The sequence below is a fragment of the Poromitra crassiceps genome (assembly GCF_964638095.1).
Source record: "Poromitra crassiceps genome assembly, chromosome: 18".
NCBI classification, from domain to species: Eukaryota; Metazoa; Chordata; class Actinopteri; order Beryciformes; family Melamphaidae; genus Poromitra; species Poromitra crassiceps.
In genome coordinates this window covers 20,998,108-21,019,473 of record NC_139636.1, presented here as the reverse complement: position 1 = coordinate 21,019,473, position 21,366 = coordinate 20,998,108, and the positions used below count along the sequence as shown (strand labels likewise).

The following is a 21,366-nucleotide window of genomic DNA, read 5'->3' as shown; positions in this document are numbered from 1 at the left end:
CCGGGACACACGCGTCGACCCCCGCTGGCCTGGGCAGAGACCACACGCTCCCTCCTGTGGTTAAAACAGTCCTCCCCACGGACAGTCAGATACACACATACACACAGGCACACACACACAAAGGATGTGTGCCCCACTTCAGCCCCTGTCACCAAACATGGGGACAGTCACATGGGAGAGTGGTCTGTCTTCTGCAGTGCTGTGTGCTTTTCTATCATTTCTGACTGTGCCCCTCCACTAGAGGAAAAGACATAATGTTCAGGACAGCACTCTCCGCTCCGTCTCTACTGTACGCATCCCCGTCCCTCGTCCTCTGTCTTCTGCACCTGGCCCCAACCCACGCTCCGTGTGGCAGCGTGAATAATGAGCTGAGTTCAAGAGGGCGTCCTTGCGATCCTCAGGGATTGTGATTCTTGGCTGATGGGTTTTCACATGAGCTTTTTCCGAGGGAACCTCTGACCAGTCCTTTCCTGAAAGACAGACACACTGTTAGGAAGGTACAGTATGTACATTTTTATAAACGGAGTATAAGAAAACACATGGTAACCTACTACTACAGAGAGCTACAAGATGCCAGTCCAGTTGTGGGAGAATATACAGACATTAGTGTAACCAGCTTTCATGTGAGTCATAGTGGGAATTTAAATGATCGCATCTTCTTCAGCAAGCGCCCTGCTTCCTCCTATCTTCCTCTATCATGCGGCTGTGCGTGACTGGTACTCACTCAATGGCCAGTGGTGTGTGTGAGTTGGGGGGGGGGGGGGTGTTGTATTTGATCAAACAAGGACACTAAAGGGCATATTTATACTCTGGAGAGAATAATACTTCTAACCTAGAAGTGATTGAAAACAGATTTTATCGGTGATTCTGACAAATTTATATTAAATATATGTCATGACTGGTGATGATGGTGCCATGACTTTTGTAGCCTTATTGTGGAAACGGCAACCCCCCCTCACTGGACTCCTAGGTGATCAATATCCCTATGGAACAGCTTGTTCCTGGGATGTCAGGTGGACCCATGGCACCTGCCAGTGGGATGTCTTGTCAGTGTGTGTGTGTGTGTGTGTGTGTGTGTGTGTGTGTGTGTGTGTGTGTGTGTGTGTGTGTGTGTGTGTGTGTGTGTGCGCGCGCGCGGGTGTGTGTGTGTGTGTGCGTGTGTGTGTGTGCGTGTGCGTGTGCGCGTGCGCGTGCGCGTGCCTGCATGCATGTGTGTGTGTGCACTGTTTTTAATGTGCAGTGCGCGGGGGAATCAGATAGCTGCAGCACACTTATATCACATGAAGGTTATGTGAATGTCCTTTGTGAGGGGGTGTGAAATACATCACCCCTGTTCCCATCAGCTGTCTTCTCTTGTGATGCAGAAATAAATGCCTCTCGTCCATGAAAAGCCTCACACAGGAGCCCAGCCCTCTGGTCTGGGGGTAGGGAGTATACTTAAATCTCGGGGAGTGGAACCTCGCAACGCAGCTTAATGAGCACAGGGGACAATTAGCAGTCGGGTCAGTGCCATGGCTTGCAGCAGCACTCTCACCCGCATGGTGAGCAAGATCAAAACAGTCATCATAAGAAGAGAATTACTTTTAAAAGGTTATAATTGAATGATATTCCGGGCTGCATATAATCACTGAAACAATGCAGTGATTGCTTCTGTTACTACACAGAGACATGAATCAGATGACAAGATGTCCTTGGATACAGAGTAGGATTTTTCTGTCAACATAATGCCTGGTGACAACCAAGACTTTCTCAAGGAAGCTCAGATGACAAATCAACTTTACGTAATAGTCAACTTAAAGGGGCAGTATCACATTTTAGACACTGAGGCTGCACTGGCGACTGCCAGCCACTGGCACTGTTCCAGCCCAACAGATTATGCCCCACAGTTGGACAGTGCCAACAGTGTTTAGAGAGGGAGTCCCGCATTCCCCGACTACTACAGTGTGATACTTAGCCAGCAGGCTACAAATAGATGGAGCCAGGCAGCAGAACTCCAGCTCATTATGAATTAGGTGATGGACAAAGAGGACAGAACTTCCAGTCAGGATGTCTGACGCGTTCTCAGACCTTTACCCGGAAGAACTGATGGAAGAACCAGAAATCATGTCTGATCCGATGAAAACAAACTAGTTAAGAGGGTAAGTCCTTTGGAATACTGTATGAATTTTAAATGAATATTAGAATGATATAGGAAAAGTACAATAAGGTCAATAAATCCTCATTTTGGGGACCAAAATAATAGACTACAAGTCCCTAGAAACACAATGATTTTTCATTAGGGTGAGAACACCAAGTTAGCCCGTGTTTGGACTACTACAGTATGTGTCTCACAGGTTACTCTTGCCAAGAGTCTTGGCAAGACACTGAAAACAAAAAAGCCAAATCGAAACCAAGAGAGCCACAGTTTCACCAGAGGGAGACATTGCAGTGATTTGTAGCTGTCCGCAGAGGAAAAACAATGTACGACCCGTTTCAGAACCTGTGCAGCGGACAGCTCCCGAACAAGAGGCACAGGGACGAGGTGCTAACATCTAGTGTGTGAGTGTGAGGGGGTGTGTGCGTCTGCCTGTGTGTGTGTGTGTGTGTGTGTGTGTGTGTGTGTGTGTGTGTGTGTGTGTGTGTGTGTGTGTGTGTGTGTGTGTGTGTGCGTCTGCCTGTGTGTGAGTGTGTGTGTGTGTGTGTGTGTGAGAGAGAGAGAGAAGAGGAGATGCTCCAGTCGGACTCTCAATGATGCTCAAACCTGTATCAGCTGTCTACCTGTCCACATCGGTGACAAAGCGACGGGAAACCAACACGCCGTCTCCGGTGCAGACCTATCGCTCGCGGCTACCAAGCGACGAGCATGTGCATGCAGAGAGGAAACAAATACAATTTACTCACCATGTCTTCATACTGCATCTCCCGGCACAGGAAGGGTTAATCTGCAGTGCGGCCGAGCCGCTACAGCGTGTATCCGGGCACACCGACCGGTTTGTTCCGCCTTTTCCCCCCAGCTCCCTCCTCTCGTCCTCTCCCCCTCCCTCTCTGCCTCCTGCTCAGAAACAAGGGGTGAGATAATAGGCCTACCTCTGGATTCAATTGTTCCTCACATCACTTCGCTCTTAGCCCCGTGCCTTAACCTGGCCTTAACACAGGATTACGACCACGATATTCACGGATATTCAAGGAGCGGTGGTGATGATTGACGAGTGCCGGAAAATCAATTGAAATGCATTATAGGCCCTTTTCACAGTGGCCATTTTGTGTCGAAAAGGTAGGATAAACACAGGTGCGAGCAAAACAGTAATGAGGGTTTCCAGCTTCCAAGATTGAAAGTTGGAAACCCTCATTACTGTTTTGCTTGCACCTGTGTTTATCCTGCCTTTTCGACACAAAATGGCCACTGTGAAAAGGGCCTATTGTAGCCTTCATTAAGGAAAATAAATAACCAATTGCAGGTTAGGCTACCTTGCTTCCATAGCCTATAGCCTGGCCCTGGCTATGATAGTCGTTATCGACGAGGCAAAAATATCCCTGTAGGAATATTAGGCCTACTGGAACATTAGCAATATGATGTCACTATACACTCACTAAACTGCCACTTTAGGATTATTATAGCTATTCTGGATTTTTCGTTAAAGGGATAACTTCAAACCAGCCACAATAGACTTTGGCTGACTTAGTGTGCTCAACATTAAATATTATCCTCTGTAATGCCATGGTTCGATTCCCCCCTACAGCCATGTTGGAGACTGAAGGGGGAGGTAGCATGAATACTACTTCTACCTGGGTATGGCCTATAAGAGCACACTGGACCTTGGCCATTGGGATTGTCCCTATTATTATTATTATTATATAAAAGGGAGCGATGGGCTTTGTTTGTCTGTTTGTTTACCTTTTTGTCCTACTGATGATGTCACAATGTCTATGACATCATCAGTGATGTCATCAGTGACATCATTATTGACCAAAGGCAAATAGGCAACCATAGGCACTGATTATGTCATAGGCATTGTGACATCATCAGTGACAGTGACGTCATCAGTGATGCAAAGTTGAGCAATTGTGCGCTGGCCACGCAACAGCCGAGCTGTGTGCAGTGATGATTTTCATCTGACAATCAAGCCGACATGTGCTCTAAATGATATCGCACTGTGTTGACATCACTATGTCTGCTGCATTGCCAATAAGAACTTTGCCAAACTGCCCAGCCTCCTGGAAAGATCCATAATCACCACTAGACAAAGTATTGGCCCCCTTGCTACTAGCTACGCCCACTTCCAGGTGGCCTCCGCCTGCAGACAGACCCTTCTCAATGGTGATGAGGCATGCTTTGAATCATGACTGCCAACTATTAGAGATCATGTTTAGTTTACCCGCCTTTTATTAGCCACAACATCCCTGCATGCTTAAGGCCATGTTCACATTACAGGCAAATCTGATTTGCTGATAAAGTCATTAATCATCATTATCTTGATTGGTTTCCCAAATCTGATTTGGTAGTGTGTCCGCACTGCCACAAATCTGATTCTCAAGTCGGATCTGTGTGTCCACACCTAAACAGCCTATCTGCATGGGTTGCTATTGTAACGACGTGGGCGTCAGTAAATACGTACGTACGTTGGTGACGTGGTTTTCCTGCGCAGAAGCATTTGATGACGAGTTGCGAGTGACGTTCAAATCAGATTTGGTGGATTTGCGCGTCCGCACTGAAGTGACATCAGTCGAAAGCAGATTGGAAACTACCTCCATATGTGCTTTGGGACAAGTGACACAAATCAGACTTGGAGCGTCCAGACTCATAAAACCAATCTGGATAAAGTTAGGTCACTAAAGTTCACAAATCAGATTTGGCCTCCTAGTCTGAACATGGCCTAATAGCCAACCACCCTATGGCACTTTGTAACTGCTTGGAAAGTTGAAGCATGCACAGTGCAACAGCCTCTGGGTCTCAGGCTGCCATTTCAAGGCGCAGTGAATGCGCCCCCAGTGTTCCTCAGCTGGACTGAGCCACGAGTCAGTTTCCTCAAGCCGGTTTCCACCGGTTTCCAGGGAAGCTGCTCCACTATGTCTGCTTCCAAATATTGTGTGTGTGTGTGTGTGTGTGTGTGTGTGTGTGTGTGTGTGTGTGTGTGTGTGTGTGTGTGTGTTGCAGAGATCCTGGCGGAGATTACTTGGTTATGAGATGTGATGCAGGCATGCAGCAGCTCTCTAGGAGGATGCGTGGGGAAAATCAAATAACCAGCATGCCAAAAAATAATATTTCACCTATACTTAGAATATGATAATATGCTCAGAAATGTTTGAACACATACTGTAGCTATAATGGCCAAAAATTGATTTGCACATTATAGCCTATATTTACAATGAATGTCTGTACGAATATTATTTGTTTTGCCAATTTTTGCATAGTATTTAGAAAAATAAGCAAGCAGTGTGACATATAGTCTATTTTTCTTGTTTTATTTTCTCTTTTGAATGGGTGCCAAGGTCACCTTTATTGTCAATGATTCATATTGACTGTTGTTCTCTGCAGTTTCCACTTTCCTGTCCATGGTGCTGAAACAATGGAGCAGAATGACTTCTGATGGTTGTGCAGTTTATGTAAATTATGAAATAAATTAGTAGAAGAGAAGTACCATTCTCATTTCCTATAACCAACAACATTGTCATTACATTACATTGTCATTTAGCAGATGCTTTTATCCAAAGTGACTTACAATATCACATTTTGTCAACAGTACAGAAATCAACTATGCAACACATTCAATGGCGATCTTTTGATGGACTAGAGTAGCACTGTGTAGAAAGTAGTTTGAGAAGGAATAAGTAACTTTTTTTTTTGAAGAGGGAGAAAGATGTTAGTTCAAGAAGGGCCCAGGTGTAAGCCCATGGAAGGGCCCAGGTGTAGGCCCAGGAATAGGCCTATGTTCAGAGGTTGAAATACGCCCATAAAGATGTGGCCATATAAGCGCAGCTAAGTATAGTTGTAAAAACAGTTGATATGAAACATTTTATTTTTCTAAATGAGACAAAAATTCAGTTAAGACTGGCTGCACACACAAACAATTAATAGTAAAAAAAAATCACTGCCTCACATCAATAAGTACAAATATTTTTGTTCTTTTATTGTAAACTACGGTGACTGCTGACCAGACTACTGTGCATGAAGAGACACAGGCCATAACACTGAATAGCTCACAGTAGACCTATGAAATGAGCTATTGAAATATTGAAGGGAGAGGGTGGCAAGACACGTATTTTTCTTTATTGTGGGGAAAGAAATGTGCCATTTATTTATTTATTTATTTATTTATTTATTTATTTATTTGTTTATTTATTTATTTATTTATTTATTATTATTTATAGATGTTTCCATTTCAAAAGGATGACCCACCAATCAAAGCCCAAGGTTGGGGTACAGTAAGTTAGCCAGAGCTAGGGGTCAATTTTGCTACTATGTGTTATTTTGAGAAAACTACAAAAAAAAGTGCATATATGTTTAGACAATGTGCTGCAGTGGGACATACATTTCAGGGATGCAAAGTCATGGATAGTGAAAAAGGAGACAATACCAGGGCAGACACAAAATCATTCATTTAAATGCCCTATTTTGGGATGAAAAAGGTGACTGTCACCTAAAGGTGACTAGTTTGCATCCCTGAAATTTACATCTTGAAAGAAATTACCTCGATAATTTGGCTAATTAGTCCATGATGGAGGGGATCCTCACAATTTATAGGCTACTTGGATGTATTTTTATACATTGATAGTTGCCCCATCCCAAATAGCTCATTTTTCATAACGACCAAATGCATTTGGTTTTAAAGAACACATTTATTGTATAGAACAGGAAGATCATATACAGTAACGTTAATATTACTAGACATCACAAGTACTGTACTATATCTCCCTGTTATTACTGAACATTTGCTCACCCGTTTCATGATTATACCTATACTGTATGATGTCAATGTAATAAATGATCCTGTTTGTACTTTAAAAGGTACAGGGAGTGGTTCAACTTACACCCCTGCACAAATTAACCCACTCTCCCCTACAGTAAGCAGATTGTTAAAGCAAGTATCAAAACCCAGACATCAGGGAAAAACACACAATGCTTATAGCATTATCTATGCACATATCTTCACCCAATTAAAAGAAAAAACATCTTATATGTCCCTCTTAGCTTTCACCCCCCTCTGTCTCTCTCACATCCTCTCTGAATCTTCGTCTTTGTGCTAACATGTCTGTCTCAGGGTTGGAGTTTTCCGGTCGCACAGCTCTCTCACAGCTGTTTATTCCTCATTCCTCTGCTTCTATCTCCCACCCTTAAAACTGTTCATTGAGCCATTTGGACCACGACTGCCTTCCAGGCCGTGTCTTTGTCAAAATCCCGCAGTGTCCCATTGGGCGCGTGCTGCTGAGGGGGCGGAACAGGAAGAGGGAGCGAGGAGAAAGAGAGAGGAGAGGAGAAACACAGAGGGGGTGGGGGGGGGGGGGGGGGGGGGGGGGGGTAAATGATGTGAAAAGGTTAAGTTCAGCAGTACTTGTGTCATTTTTGGATCAGATGGCCGATAGCGATACTGATCAAAGTCATAATGTATGAGTTTTTTCAGTAATAATTTATGATTAATGATGTCAAAAGCTGCTGAAAAATCTAGCAGCACAGCTCCAACCATTTTCCTTTGTTCACTTTCCTTTAGCCAGTCATCTGGAATTACCCTGCTCCATGCTCTTTAAATTGACAATTTCTATCCTTCATGTTATTTATTTTAAATTAAGATATATTATTATCTATCATTGGCATGTTGATCCTTAATTGATCTACTTTACCTATAAATTAGTTCTTAAAATCATTGGCAATCTCAGGTGGATTCGTTAGGAAGTTATTTATGGATTATTTTATGAAAATTGTTAACAATCATGTCCCGTTAAAGAAATTTACATTTAAAGCTAAAAGGGCACCATGGATAGACATCTCATTGAAGAATTTAATGTCTCAGAGAGATGAGGCCAAGAAGATTGCTGTTCTTTCTGGTTCCCCTGATGATAGAAAGTATTATTGTAAGTTAAGAAACCAGGTGACTAAAATGAACAGAGCAAATAAGAGAACCTACCAACAGAGAATTTCTGAAAGTGGTAACGACAGTAAAAAATTATGGAATGTATTGAATGAAATCATGGTTAAACAGATGGCCTGCAGTTCATTTGTTGAATCAGATGGTGTCTATCTGACTAAGGCCATGTTCATATTACAGGCAAATCTGATTTGCTGATGAAGTCATTAATCATCATTATCTTGATTGGTTTTCCAAATCTGATTTGGGAGTGTGTCCGCACTGCCACAAATCTGATTCTCAAGTCGGATCTGTGTGTCCAGACCTAAACAGCCTATCTGCATGGGTTGCTATGGTAACGACGTGGGCGTCAGTAAATACATACGTTGGTGATGTGGTTTTCCTGCGCAGAAGCATTTGATGATGAGTTGCGAGTGACGTTCAAATCAGATTTGGTGGATCTGCGCGTCCGCACTGAAGTCACATCAGTCGAAAGCAGATTGGAAACTACCTCCATATGTGGTTTTGGACAAGTGACACAAATCAGACTTGGAGCGTCAGACTCATAAAACCAATCTGGATAAAGTCATTAGGTCACTAAAGTTCACAAATCAGATTTGGCCTCCTAGTCTGAACATGGCCTAAGTCTCTTCAGATATCAAATTATTTGAATCATTATTTTGTCAACAAGGTTTCCAAACAGACAGAACATGGACAAAAGTGTTCATTGCAACTCTGAGGTGCTTATAAAAAAAGCAGTATGTCACCAGGTCGATGTTGGGAAGGGTTAAACCCATTTTTCTCACGTTTTACTTTTAGACACATAACAGATTAAAATACATAACCTTGATCTGAGAGAGCTATCTCCGTCATTCAAAAAGTTATATTTGGGGAGAGTTTCTAACTTATGGAAATATCAAAAAATGAAAATGTCAAATTTGAAAATTGTGAAGGGTTTTTGCAGGCTGTTCTCACACTCCTGTGACATTTACTTAGAGTTGTCGAGTCTCACACCTCAGAACAGAAATAAATCTGTCATACTCCATTCTCACAAGTCTCTTGTTGGATAGAGAATGATAGGAGAACGGAGAGAAACAGAGAGAGAGAGAGTGAGAGAGAGAGAGAGAGAGAGAGAGAGAGAGAGAGAGGAGAGAGAGACAGTGACACAGATAAACAGTGAATTTGTGTGTGTTTTCTTCCCATTGTGTGGGCATTGCGTGTGGATATGCTTTATGTGCCGTACCTCGGAATAGTGGGATGGGGTCTGTGTGCTGTCATCCCACTCTGGAGCCCCCCTGCGGAGCTGGCTTTTGTAGACGGCACAGTGCACCACAGTGGCCAGAGTCAGAACTGCCTGCACCAGCAGCAGCACCATCAGAATTAGCAGCAGGATGTCATAGGATTGCTGGGATGCACACACACACACACACACACACACACACACACACACACACACACACACACACACACACACACACACACACACACACACACACACACACACACACACAGACACACAGACACACACACACACACACACACACACACACACACACACACACACACACACACACACACATGCGGATGAGATTAAGAACAATTATCTCCCCCCCATATCCCCCCCAATAGACCCTTTTCACGGGGGCCATTTTGTGTCGAAATGGCAGGGTAAACGGTGCAAGCAAAACACTAATGAGGGTTTCCAAATTCCAATCATGGAAGTTTGAAACCCTCATTAGTGTTGCTTGCACCTGTGTTTACCCTGCCTTTTTGACACAAAATGGCCCCCGTGAAAAGGGTCTATTGTACTTGGCCAATTGCCCCAACCCCTCTGCTGATCTGGGGAGAGCTGTAGACTAGCACATGCTTCCTCCAACACGTACAATCACCAGCCACTTCTTCTCACCTGACAGTGAGGGGTTTCACTCCCCAGTTCCGCTCCCCCCGAACAAGCGCCCCATCCGACCCAAGGAGACACTGGTGCAGCAACTAGGCTCATACCCCAAAGGCTTCCCACCCACAGACACGGCCAATTGTGTCTGTAGCAATGTCTGACCAAGCCGGAAGTACCACTGCTGGGAATTGAACCCTGGTCTCCGCAATGGTAGGCGAGTGCTTTTACCTCGACGCTATACAGATGCCCTTAGCATTAGAGGACAAATTAGAAGACATTGTATGAAATCTCTCATAAGACAGTTTCTCTAAATTCTAGTCATATATTTCCAAAATGAAATGGAGGCAGAAGCTGATGGGCAGAATCCTTAAATCATCACACCACCATTAAATGTGCACATAATAGACCTGGTGTACATTAATTCACCTTAGCTGTAGGCACGTCATGCAGGAAGATCTCCACAAAGCTGAGCACGCTGCACGAGAGGAAGCCGGAGGCTGAGAAGAGCAGGGGAGACGTCACGCTGCTGATAGCAATCAGCACCTCCACCTGGAGACCGCAGGGCGAGTTTGATCAAGGAGAGAGAGAGAGGGAGAGAGAGAGAGAGAGAGAGAGAGGGATTAAACACAGTCTAGTCTGACTGTAGAATTACAAAAGATATTTAGTAATGAATGATGAAGATTATCCTCCCTCTGCGGGGACTTAGACACCTGTCTTAATGAGATTATCATCTAAAAATAATGAGAACCTAAAAATGCCATTCAGAATCTGACTTTGGCCATCACCTGTGGTGTCAAGAGCCCCTTAGTACCACTGGCCTTAGATTCTTTCTTTTTTTAATGTTTTATGGTGAATACATGTTCACTTCAATGCTGATGATGAGCCATTGATATACCAGGTTGTGACAGGTGAACATGATTACTGAATATATGTTAAAATGTTTACTTTTTACCATCATTTAACCACAAAATCATGGGTTCTGCAATTTTGGTCACACTTTTGGTCACGTTTTTGGTTACACTCAATTGTGATGTCACTGTTGATGTCCAAAGACATTGTGACATCATCACTGATTATATGTCAGCCATTGTGACATCATCACTGATGATATCATAGACATTGTGACATCATCAGTGATGTCACAATATTTGTGATGTAATCAGTGAGTGATGTCATCAGTGATGTGAAATTGGGCAATTGTGCGCAGCGCATGCCAATAGAGCCACACAGCAGCCGAGCTGCGTATGCGAGCTGCGTATGTGAGCTGCAGGGCCAGCTCGGCGGGCTGCATGGCGTGTGAGGCCGCACATCGAGGGCGCATAGCGCGCAAGATGCCTAGTGTCATAAATGTGACCAAAATCGTGACTGACAGACAGACAACGCCACAAAGATAAAAGATAGAAGATACAATGAACGAATGAACAATTGGGAACGGAGGGTCTGTCTCTATGTCTGTCTGTCTGTCCGTCTGTCCCCTCAAAAGAAAGAAAGAAAGAAAGAAAGAAAGAAAGAAAGAAAGAAAGAAAGAAAGAAGTGGCCAGGTTGCCAAAAGAAAGTGGCCAGGTCGCAGACGATGTCACACTAGTGACAGAGAGCAATTGTGATGTCATTGGTGATGATGTCAGTGATAATGTCATCAGTGATGTCACTCGAGCAATTGTGTGATGCCATCTGTGATGATGTCAGTGATGATGTCATCAGTGATGTCACTCACATTGTGACATCATCAGTGATGTCATAAATCCTTCCCTGCTAAGGTTATAAATTGGACGACTCATAGCCTGAACCACAATAACAGCCTACAAAAAGAAACATGCAGATCTTTGTGAAGACCCTCACCGGTAAGACTGTCACCCTGGAGGTTGAGCCCAGTGACACCATTGAGAATGTGAAGGCCAAGATCCAGGACAAAGAAGGCATTCCCCCCGACCAGCAGAGGCTGATCTTTGCTGGCAAGCAGCTGGAAGATGGCCGCACCCTGTCTGACTACAACATCCAGAAGGAGTCTACCCTCCATCTTGTCCTGCGTCTGAGGGGCGGCATGCAGATCTTTGTGAAGACCCTCACCGGTAAGACCGTCACCCTTGAGGTTGAGCCAAGTGACACTATCGAGAATGTGAAGGCCAAGATCCAGGACAAAGAAGGCATTCCCCCCGACCAGCAGAGGCTGATCTTTGCTGGGAAGCAGCTGGAAGATGGCCGTACCCTGTCTGACTACAACATCCAGAAGGAGTCCACCCTCCATCTTGTCCTGCGTCTGAGGGGTGGCATGCAGATCTTTGTGAAGACCCTCACCGGTAAGACTGTCACCCTGGAGGTTGAGCCCAGTGACACCATTGAGAATGTGAAGGCCAAGATCCAGGACAAAGAAGGCATTCCCCCCGACCAGCAGAGGCTGATCTTTGCTGGCAAGCAGCTGGAAGATGGCCGCACCCTGTCTGACTACAACATCCAGAAGGAGTCTACCCTCCATCTTGTCCTGCGTCTGAGGGGCGGCATGCAGATCTTTGTGAAGACCCTCACCGGTAAGACCGTCACCCTTGAGGTTGAGCCAAGTGACACTATCGAGAATGTGAAGGCCAAGATCCAGGACAAAGAAGGCATTCCCCCCGACCAGCAGAGGCTGATCTTTGCTGGGAAGCAGCTGGAAGATGGCCGTACCCTGTCTGACTACAACATCCAGAAGGAGTCCACCCTCCATCTTGTCCTGCGTCTGAGGGGTGGCATGCAGATCTTTGTGAAGACCCTCACCGGTAAGACTGTCACCCTGGAGGTTGAGCCCAGTGACACCATTGAGAATGTGAAGGCCAAGATCCAGGACAAAGAAGGCATTCCCCCCGACCAGCAGAGGCTGATCTTTGCTGGCAAGCAGCTGGAAGATGGCCGCACCCTGTCTGACTACAACATCCAGAAGGAGTCTACCCTCCATCTTGTCCTGCGTCTGAGGGGCGGCATGCAGATCTTTGTGAAGACCCTCACCGGTAAGACCGTCACCCTTGAGGTTGAGCCAAGTGACACTATCGAGAATGTGAAGGCCAAGATCCAGGACAAAGAAGGCATTCCCCCCGACCAGCAGAGGCTGATCTTTGCTGGGAAGCAGCTGGAAGATGGCCGTACCCTGTCTGACTACAACATCCAGAAGGAGTCCACCCTCCATCTTGTCCTGCGTCTGAGGGGTGGCATGCAGATCTTTGTGAAGACCCTCACCGGTAAGACTGTCACCCTGGAGGTTGAGCCCAGTGACACCATTGAGAATGTGAAGGCCAAGATCCAGGACAAAGAAGGCATTCCCCCCGACCAGCAGAGGCTGATCTTTGCTGGCAAGCAGCTGGAAGATGGCCGCACCCTGTCTGACTACAACATCCAGAAGGAGTCTACCCTCCATCTTGTCCTGCGTCTGAGGGGCGGCATGCAGATCTTTGTGAAGACCCTCACCGGTAAGACCGTCACCCTTGAGGTTGAGCCAAGTGACACTATCGAGAATGTGAAGGCCAAGATCCAGGACAAAGAAGGCATTCCCCCCGACCAGCAGAGGCTGATCTTTGCTGGGAAGCAGCTGGAAGATGGCCGTACCCTGTCTGACTACAACATCCAGAAGGAGTCCACCCTCCATCTTGTCCTGCGTCTGAGGGGTGGCATGCAGATCTTTGTGAAGACCCTCACCGGTAAGACCGTCACCCTCGAGGTTGAGCCGAGTGACACTATCGAGAATGTGAAGGCCAAGATCCAGGACAAAGAAGGCATTCCCCCCGACCAGCAGAGGCTGATCTTTGCTGGCAAGCAGCTGGAAGATGGCCGCACCCTGTCTGACTACAACATCCAGAAGGAGTCTACCCTTCATCTTGTCCTGCGTCTGAGGGGCGGAATGCAGATCTTTGTGAAGACCCTCACCGGTAAGACCGTCACCCTGGAGGTTGAGCCCAGTGACACCATTGAGAATGTGAAGGCCAAGATCCAGGACAAAGAAGGCATTCCCCCCGACCAGCAGAGGCTGATCTTTGCTGGCAAGCAGCTGGAAGATGGCCGCACCCTGTCTGACTACAACATCCAGAAGGAGTCTACCCTTCATCTTGTCCTGCGTCTGAGGGGCGGCATGCAGATCTTTGTGAAGACCCTCACCGGTAAGACCATCACCCTGGAGGTTGAGCCAAGTGACACCATCGAGAATGTGAAGGCCAAGATCCAGGACAAAGAAGGCATTCCCCCCGACCAGCAGAGGCTGATTTTTGCTGGCAAGCAGCTGGAAGATGGCCGCACCCTGTCTGACTACAACATCCAGAAGGAGTCTACCCTTCATCTTGTCCTGCGTCTGAGGGGTGGCATGCAGATCTTTGTGAAGACCCTCACCGGTAAGACCGTCACCCTGGAGGTTGAGCCAAGTGACACCATCGAGAATGTGAAGGCCAAGATCCAGGACAAAGAAGGCATTCCCCCCGACCAGCAGAGGCTGATCTTTGCTGGAAAGCAGCTGGAAGATGGCCGCACCCTGTCTGACTACAACATTCAGAAGGAGTCCACCCTCCATCTTGTCCTGCGTCTGAGGGGTGGGCACAAATACTAATCCTGTCATTCCGACAGGCACCAACAATCAGACAGCCGTGACCGCCATCCCACTAAACCTAACCGCTCCATCTAAAAGGAAACTACAGATGTGGAAACTGCAGTCAGTGTAACAATACCACTGATGTCAAGTCCTTCAATCATCCACACACTGGTCAGAAGTTTCCAATCAAACAAGTCATAAATTGCAACTGTGCAGATCTGTGATATACATGCTTACATGCCCCTGTGGACTCTTGTGTTGGGCAAACTAAGATAGCACTAAAACAATGAATATCAGAACATAAAACACATTCGCACAGGGAACACGGATTATGCCATAGCCAAGCACTATCAGGAAGAAATTTGTTGGAATTGAACACGTCACACCCCCAACCAGAGGGGGCAACCTGCCAAAACTCACAGAGAGAGATGTACTGGATCTCCACACTTAACACAATAACACCTGCTGGACTGAATGATGATTTTTCCCTTTCAAATGTTTTCTCTAAAAAATAAAAAAAAATAAAAAAAATATAGCCTACAATCTGTTGAAGTTGAAACAGGTTATTTTTATGCAAATGTGCCATTTCACCATGTTTAGACTGGTCAAGAAAATGTAATATTTATATGTGACCTGAGCTCAGGAAGTGAATAATGTGACCTGTTGACTGTACTAAATGGCATGACCTCCATTTTCTTTCCATGCTCTGTCTGATGAAGGCCATGAGGCCGAAACGTTCACATGTTTTTTTTTGACATGGCCAAATAAATTGGTGAAATAGAGATTTCCTTTGTCCCGAAGATTTGTGAGTTCTACCTTGTGTGCCTTTGGTACTTTATTCTTGAAACTAATTCCAACCAACTAGCCTATTTGTTTGAGGGTCTGCTCATACGTTTGTCTGTCCATCCGTCTGTCCCCGCGGAAGAGAGAAAGTGGCCAGGTGGCCGAAAGAAAGTTTCCAGGTTGCCGATGATGTCACACCGATGAGTCACTGTCATCTATGACATCACTGATACATCATCATCATGACAACACAAAGTCGTCATGATGGCACACCGATGACATCACTGATGAAATCACTCACTGATACCATTATCACGGATAACATCATCACTTGCACTTTTACACTTTGATAATGATTTTGGAGTGACTGTTTCAATTTTATTGTTTTATTATATTATTATTATTATGCTCCTACCAGAAGACAGAGAGATGCACTACCCCCTACTCCAGGACTACACTGCCCACAACCCCCCTAAAAGTCCTAGTGAGTGAGTGGACGGGCACTGCCCTTTGTGACACTTTGTGGCAGGATTACTATCCGACGGAGGGAACGGGCACTGCACTAGTGTAATGAATATACACATTATTAGATGGTAATCTGCATGAGAAATAAAGAAAAATTACAAAATCTGTTATAATAATCATCTGCTTATAGTCATCAATTGGACCCGTCCCAACGTGATCACTATAAGAGGAGTCCACTGTATATATTTTGGGCATTTTCTTTATTCGACAGTTGGGGCCTTGTGTGGATTCAAACCTAGCTACATGGTATTTGCTTAGCCAACCTAGCCACGAGGATCTGTATGGTCTTTGTAAACACTGGAAAATGGACCAGTATTTGAGTTATGTCAGATTGCTCCAAACATATCACTTTCCATCTGTCACTCCCACCCTTTGAGAATGTGTGAAGATCATTGTTGATTCATTTACTAAAATAGCCAAGACTGGGGCTGCAAAAAGTAAAATAATGTGATGCACTCACCAGACATATGTTGGGGTATTCTGACACAACATGGCTGGCAATAGCACTAGGGAAACACTGCAATAGATAAAGGTCAGACACAAAGTATGTGATAAAGCAAATGATTGACAGTATCTCATAAATGACATGAGCTCTGTGTCACAAGCAGGCTATGGGTAAGAAGAACCTACTGCCACAAGGATCCAGAAGAAGGTGACAGACAGGTAGGGCCCGGGTAGCAAAGCATCCATGTTGAGCGCAATAATACCTCCAAATACAGCCGAGATCCCCACTATGACTTCAATCACCTATGAGAGACAATCCTCAGTGTCAGTGACTGACAGCGGCCCATATTGGAAATAAACAGCGTCATGCATTAAAAAAGACAAAAACATGTCCCTACTCACAGAATATGCCTTAAGCAGTCGAGTGGGGAAAATGGCAGGGGTTAAAAGCACAGGTCCGTCATATGTCACTGGCTGGGAGACGGAAGGAGAGAAGATTGGATGAAAGAGAGAGGGGTGGAGTGAAGGAGGGAGAGAGGAGCATGTGTGAGACAGCAATTGGGAGACCAAAGGCAATCAATCACTTACATTCCACACACACACTCAGGCACACACACACACACACACACACACACACACACACATACACATACGCATGCACGCATACACGCACACACACACACACACACACACACACATACGCACACACGCATACACGCACAAACACGCACACGTACACACACATATTGAGTCAGGCACACACCTTCCTATGGCTGCAGCAGTCCTCAGAGCGGGCTGACAAGATGACAGTACTGGCCATCAACACCTCCAGCAGAATCATCAGGATGAGGTTAAAGTTGATCTGAAATCATCAGGATGAGGTTACAGTTTATATGAAATCATCAGGATGAGGTTAAAGTTGGTCTGACATCATCAGGATGAGGTTATCATCAGGATGATGTTACAGTTGACCTGAAATCATCAGGATGAGGTTACAGTTGTATGAAATCATCAGGATGAGGTTACAGTTGTATGAAATCATCAGGATGAGGTTAAAGTTGGTCTGAAATCATCAGGATGAGGTTACAGTTTATATGAAATCATCAGGATGAGGTTACAGTTTATATGAAATCATCAGGATGAGGTTACAGTTGTATGAAATCATCAGGATGAGGTTACAGTTGTATGAAATCATCAGGATGAGGTTAAAGTTGGTCTGAAATCATCAGGATGAGGTTACAGTTTATATGAAATCATCAGGATGAGGTTACAGTTTATATGAAATCATCAGGATGAGGTTACAGTTGTATGAAATCATCAGGATGAGGTTACAGTTGTATGAAATCATCAGGATGAGGTTAAAGTTGGTCTGAAATCATCAGGATGAGGTTACAGTTTATATGAAATCATCAGGATGAGGTTACAGTTTATATGAAATCATCAGGATGAGGTTACAGTTGCCCTGAAATAATCTGGATGAGGTTACAGACAGTTGACCTGAAATAATCAGATGAGGTTACAGTTGAATGAAATCATCAGGATGAGGTTAAAGTTGGTCTGAGCAGGACGATGAGCCAGACAATAAGGTGGGAGAGACCAGAGAGGAAGAGTGGAGAAATGAAAGAGAGAAATATGTTTTGTTTCGTACAAACTGCACAGCATGACAAACCGTGAAACAACTTGATGCTTATGTCCAACCAAGGGATAGTTAGTTTGCATTAGATTAATAGATGATCTATGATGGATTTACATTGATAGCGGAGGGGCTCAGGACCAGTTTGCAACCAAACCAAACCAGGCAGGTGGTGGTGACGGCGAATGTTGAGACGTACACCACCTGGAAATCTGACACCTTGAAATGATAACAAGAGAACACAAGACCTGCGTTAACATCTCGGCTGAATCCCCTGAGGAACTTAAATTAAAACCCCATTAAAACATAATTATGTCTCATTTGCCACTGGTGTGTTTGTTGTTGCTTACTTACTGCAACGTGTCTGTTCTTAGCGATGGCAAAACTAGCAATTGCTGCAGGGACGCCCTATGAAGGCAACAAACAAAGCACATGATTTGAAGCATAAACATTTATCTGTTCAGCAGATACTTTTTGGACATTGTGCACCAGTGGTAAAACCATTCTGATCACCTGAACTCACTTCTGTTTCCTTCTGCCGATTAGTCCGGCCTCCAGCCCGCCCCCAGCGTATTCCAGAAATGTCAAAGTGCACGGGCCAATCAGGGACCTGCCTCGTAGTTAACAACGTAACCGGCCAATCAGGGGTTGCAAAAACAGTATGGCGGCTCTCGAAGCAACGAGCGGTAACGTTAATGTTAGTAGAGTAAACACGGTCATGAAGTGCCGTTATTGTAGAAATAGCCTCTAAAACAACAATTAAACAAGAACATGAGTATGCACCTGCGGAGTTTCTCGTCATAAAAGACGTTTTCAATTTGATGACGTTGATTGGCTGAAGGAGTTGTCTGTCAAAGCAAGTACACCCACTGGCGTACGTCTGGAGGACAGACTGATCCGCAGAATGAAACAGAATGTGAGGTCAGTCTGATTAGACCAGGCTATACTACTGAGAATCCAATGATGGTCACTTACAGAGCCTGCAGCACAACGCAGGTAGTCCATGGCAAAAGGAAACACGTTCCCCAGGTATAGAGAGAAACCAGACGTGATAAGCAGACTGCCCTGAAGACACACACACACACACACACACACACACACACACACACACACACACACACACACACACACACACACACACACACACACACACACACACACACACACACATGCATGCTTTTGGCAGTTTATTCAGCCCATGTTCGTTCATCAGCATTGAATGTTTTGAATCTCCAAAATACATTTGCAGAATGTCGAGTGAATGACTGAGAGCAACACCTATAGAGCTCAACAGTCGTGTGACGTTTCTTGCCCCAGAAGTGAATTCCCCATTCATGTTCTCCATAGACATTTCGAAAAATCCTTATATAACAAAAAATAAATGCTTTTATTTTTTGTTTTTGCTCCCAAGTGAAATGTTTTATGGTCACTCACGATTCTCTGGAAAGGCTGGTTGGCTTGGTTCAAGCCTTAAAACTTGCTATATAAGGATTTTTCGAAATGTCTATGGAGAAAATGAATGGGGAATTCACTTCTGGGGCAAAATAAAAGTCACATGACTGTTGAGCTCTATTTGAATGTTTGAACAGTGTTGAACAGCTATACTATCCCACAACACAACGGCACAGAACAAGATTTCTTGTCGCCATCTTACTCAAATTTTCAAGATTGGGACGCTCCCATTCCAAACGCACCCCAATCTTTTAAATTTGTGTGTAACGGCCGAAACAGTTAAACCTGTCCAAAAATCCTGCAGTGTGCCTCCTTTGTATAACTCTGCTCTCACCCCTATGAGGACACTGTAGAGCCAGGCCCTGTAGCTGAAGCAGGGGTGCTTTAGGGGCTCCGGCTGTGCCAGCTGCAGGTCACTGGCCCTCACGTCCACCGTGTAGCTGTCCCGCTCCGGCCTGTCCCGCTCCCCTCCCCTCTCTGGCCTCCTGTCCACTCCCCTGTCCTGCCCCCTGTCGCCCCGTCGTCCCAGCGTCCCGCCACCACCACCCATCTCCAGGGGGGGCATGTGGCTGTAGGTGAACTCCTCTCTGGCCGACAGATCCTCGCGGTGCATCACCGAAGCGGGCGGCGGGTGACGGTGTCCTTCGGCAACAGGATGGGAACCCACGACTGATTAGCCTCTGCGGAAGGAAGACGTTCAGATTCAAATAGGCAAAGTAACTACAAAGGAAGGGGATGAAGCTGCAGTTCACTTGGCAGCAGGGTCGCGTGGTGATGAGAGAACCAGAAGAACTGGGTTCAGGTCCTGGTGTCAGCAAAGCATCTGACCTGCTGAAGTGTCTTTGAGCAAGACATGCATGCAAAGAAAACTTCACTCAAGTATCACAAGACTATAGCTGAGGTCGTTGAAAGAGGAAACTAAATCTAGAACTTTTTTATATTCATTCATTATATTAATCTGTGATCATTTTCGCCATCGAGGGTGTTTTCTCCACAGCAACTAACATCAAGAGGCCCGGTGAGTTTGATCTCAAAATGTTAATTTTAGAATGAAATCCAAGAAAGCAATTAGATGATAATCTATGAAAATTGCATTACACTCAAAGCAAATCAGTCATTAAGCTCTTGAATCACACAGCATCACAAAAACACCCCCCCTCCCCTTTTGTCTCCTCGAGCCAAGAGGACGCCGCCGTGTTTCCACTTCCCCCTGTTCCACCTTCTGCCAAGTTCCAGTAAACCTCCTAACCACCTCTTCCTCTCTGCATAATGTTCCTTCCGCACTCACCTGTTGCTGTGTCTCTTGTGGCAGAATCTGCCCCAGGTGTTGCCCAACAAGTTGTCCTTGGCCAACTGAGATCAAATCACCACATGGAAGGTGGCTTGTTTTCCTCTGCAGCTCCTTCAACTCCCCATCTCTCTCCCTCCGGCTTCCACTCTCATTCACCCCTTCCTTCTCACTCTCCCCCCCACACACACACACTCTCTCTCTCTCTCTCTCTCTCTCTCTCTCTCTCTCTCTCTCTCTCTCTGTCTCCCTCTCTCTCCCTTAGCCGAGGTTCCTCAGAAAACAGTTCTAAAGAGGTTTTCAAGCCCTTCAAAGCGTGGAACAAAAACACATGGCTCTTGTGCTGCCAGCACACTCTGTGCCAAAGAGAGACGCTCTGTGCATGACAAAAAGGGAGGGGGGTGAAGGGGCTTGCTCTGGGGGCCGAGTTAGGAGGGCAAACACCCTTTTAGACTCCCATTTGCTCACACATACATACTACATACATACATACATACATACATACATACATACATACAGAGTACATACGTGCACATCGACCCACTCGCAACACACAACAGTAGACATTCAGAAAAGGGTATACACACAAAGTGACGTATTCAGAGATTCCGCCTCATAGCTGGACCAAAGGCCTCTACAGAATGCCACACAAAACCGCATCGTGTACACTGTCAAATAATCGGCCTTGGTTTTACAGCTGAATGCGTCCCCCTGTGGAGTCCCCCTCGCCACTTCCCTTCATGTTACTTTAGTGCTCCATTTTGC

The 21,366-nt window shown here is 45.5% G+C and overlaps 3 protein-coding genes and 1 pseudogene across 4 annotated transcripts; 3 read left to right on the top strand and 1 right to left on the bottom strand.

The window, feature by feature from the left end:
- Positions 1-7,321: 7,321 nt before the first annotated feature.
- mlc1 (modulator of VRAC current 1) lies at positions 7,322-20,726 on the bottom strand (the record flags this gene model as incomplete). The annotated part of the gene is made up of 12 exons (XM_083654199.1): positions 20,602-20,726; positions 19,648-19,993; positions 18,837-18,926; positions 18,216-18,269; positions 17,979-18,080; positions 16,992-17,090; positions 16,631-16,702; positions 16,415-16,531; positions 16,245-16,301; positions 10,360-10,482; positions 9,283-9,444; positions 7,322-7,402 (listed from the first exon to the last, which is right to left on the bottom strand). Exons 2-12 carry the CDS (start codon positions 19,924-19,926, stop codon positions 7,322-7,324), a joined length of 1,236 nt encoding a protein of 411 aa, XP_083510325.1. The 5' UTR covers positions 19,927-19,993; positions 20,602-20,726.
- Positions 11,747-13,790, top strand: LOC310792427 (polyubiquitin-C pseudogene; annotated as a pseudogene). Its single transcript has 2 exons — positions 11,747-13,713; positions 13,757-13,790. The product of its transcript is annotated as a polyubiquitin-C pseudogene (transcript).
- LOC310792426 (polyubiquitin) lies at positions 13,799-14,218 on the top strand (the record flags this gene model as incomplete). Its single annotated transcript, XM_083654122.1, has 1 exon — positions 13,799-14,218. A coding segment is annotated over one exon (420 nt), but the record flags the coding sequence as incomplete, so codon positions are not given.
- LOC310792425 (ubiquitin) lies at positions 14,255-14,494 on the top strand (the record flags this gene model as incomplete). Its single annotated transcript, XM_083654121.1, has 1 exon — positions 14,255-14,494. One exon carries the CDS (start codon positions 14,255-14,257, stop codon positions 14,492-14,494), a length of 240 nt encoding a protein of 79 aa, XP_083510247.1.
- Positions 20,727-21,366: the final 640 nt, after the last annotated feature.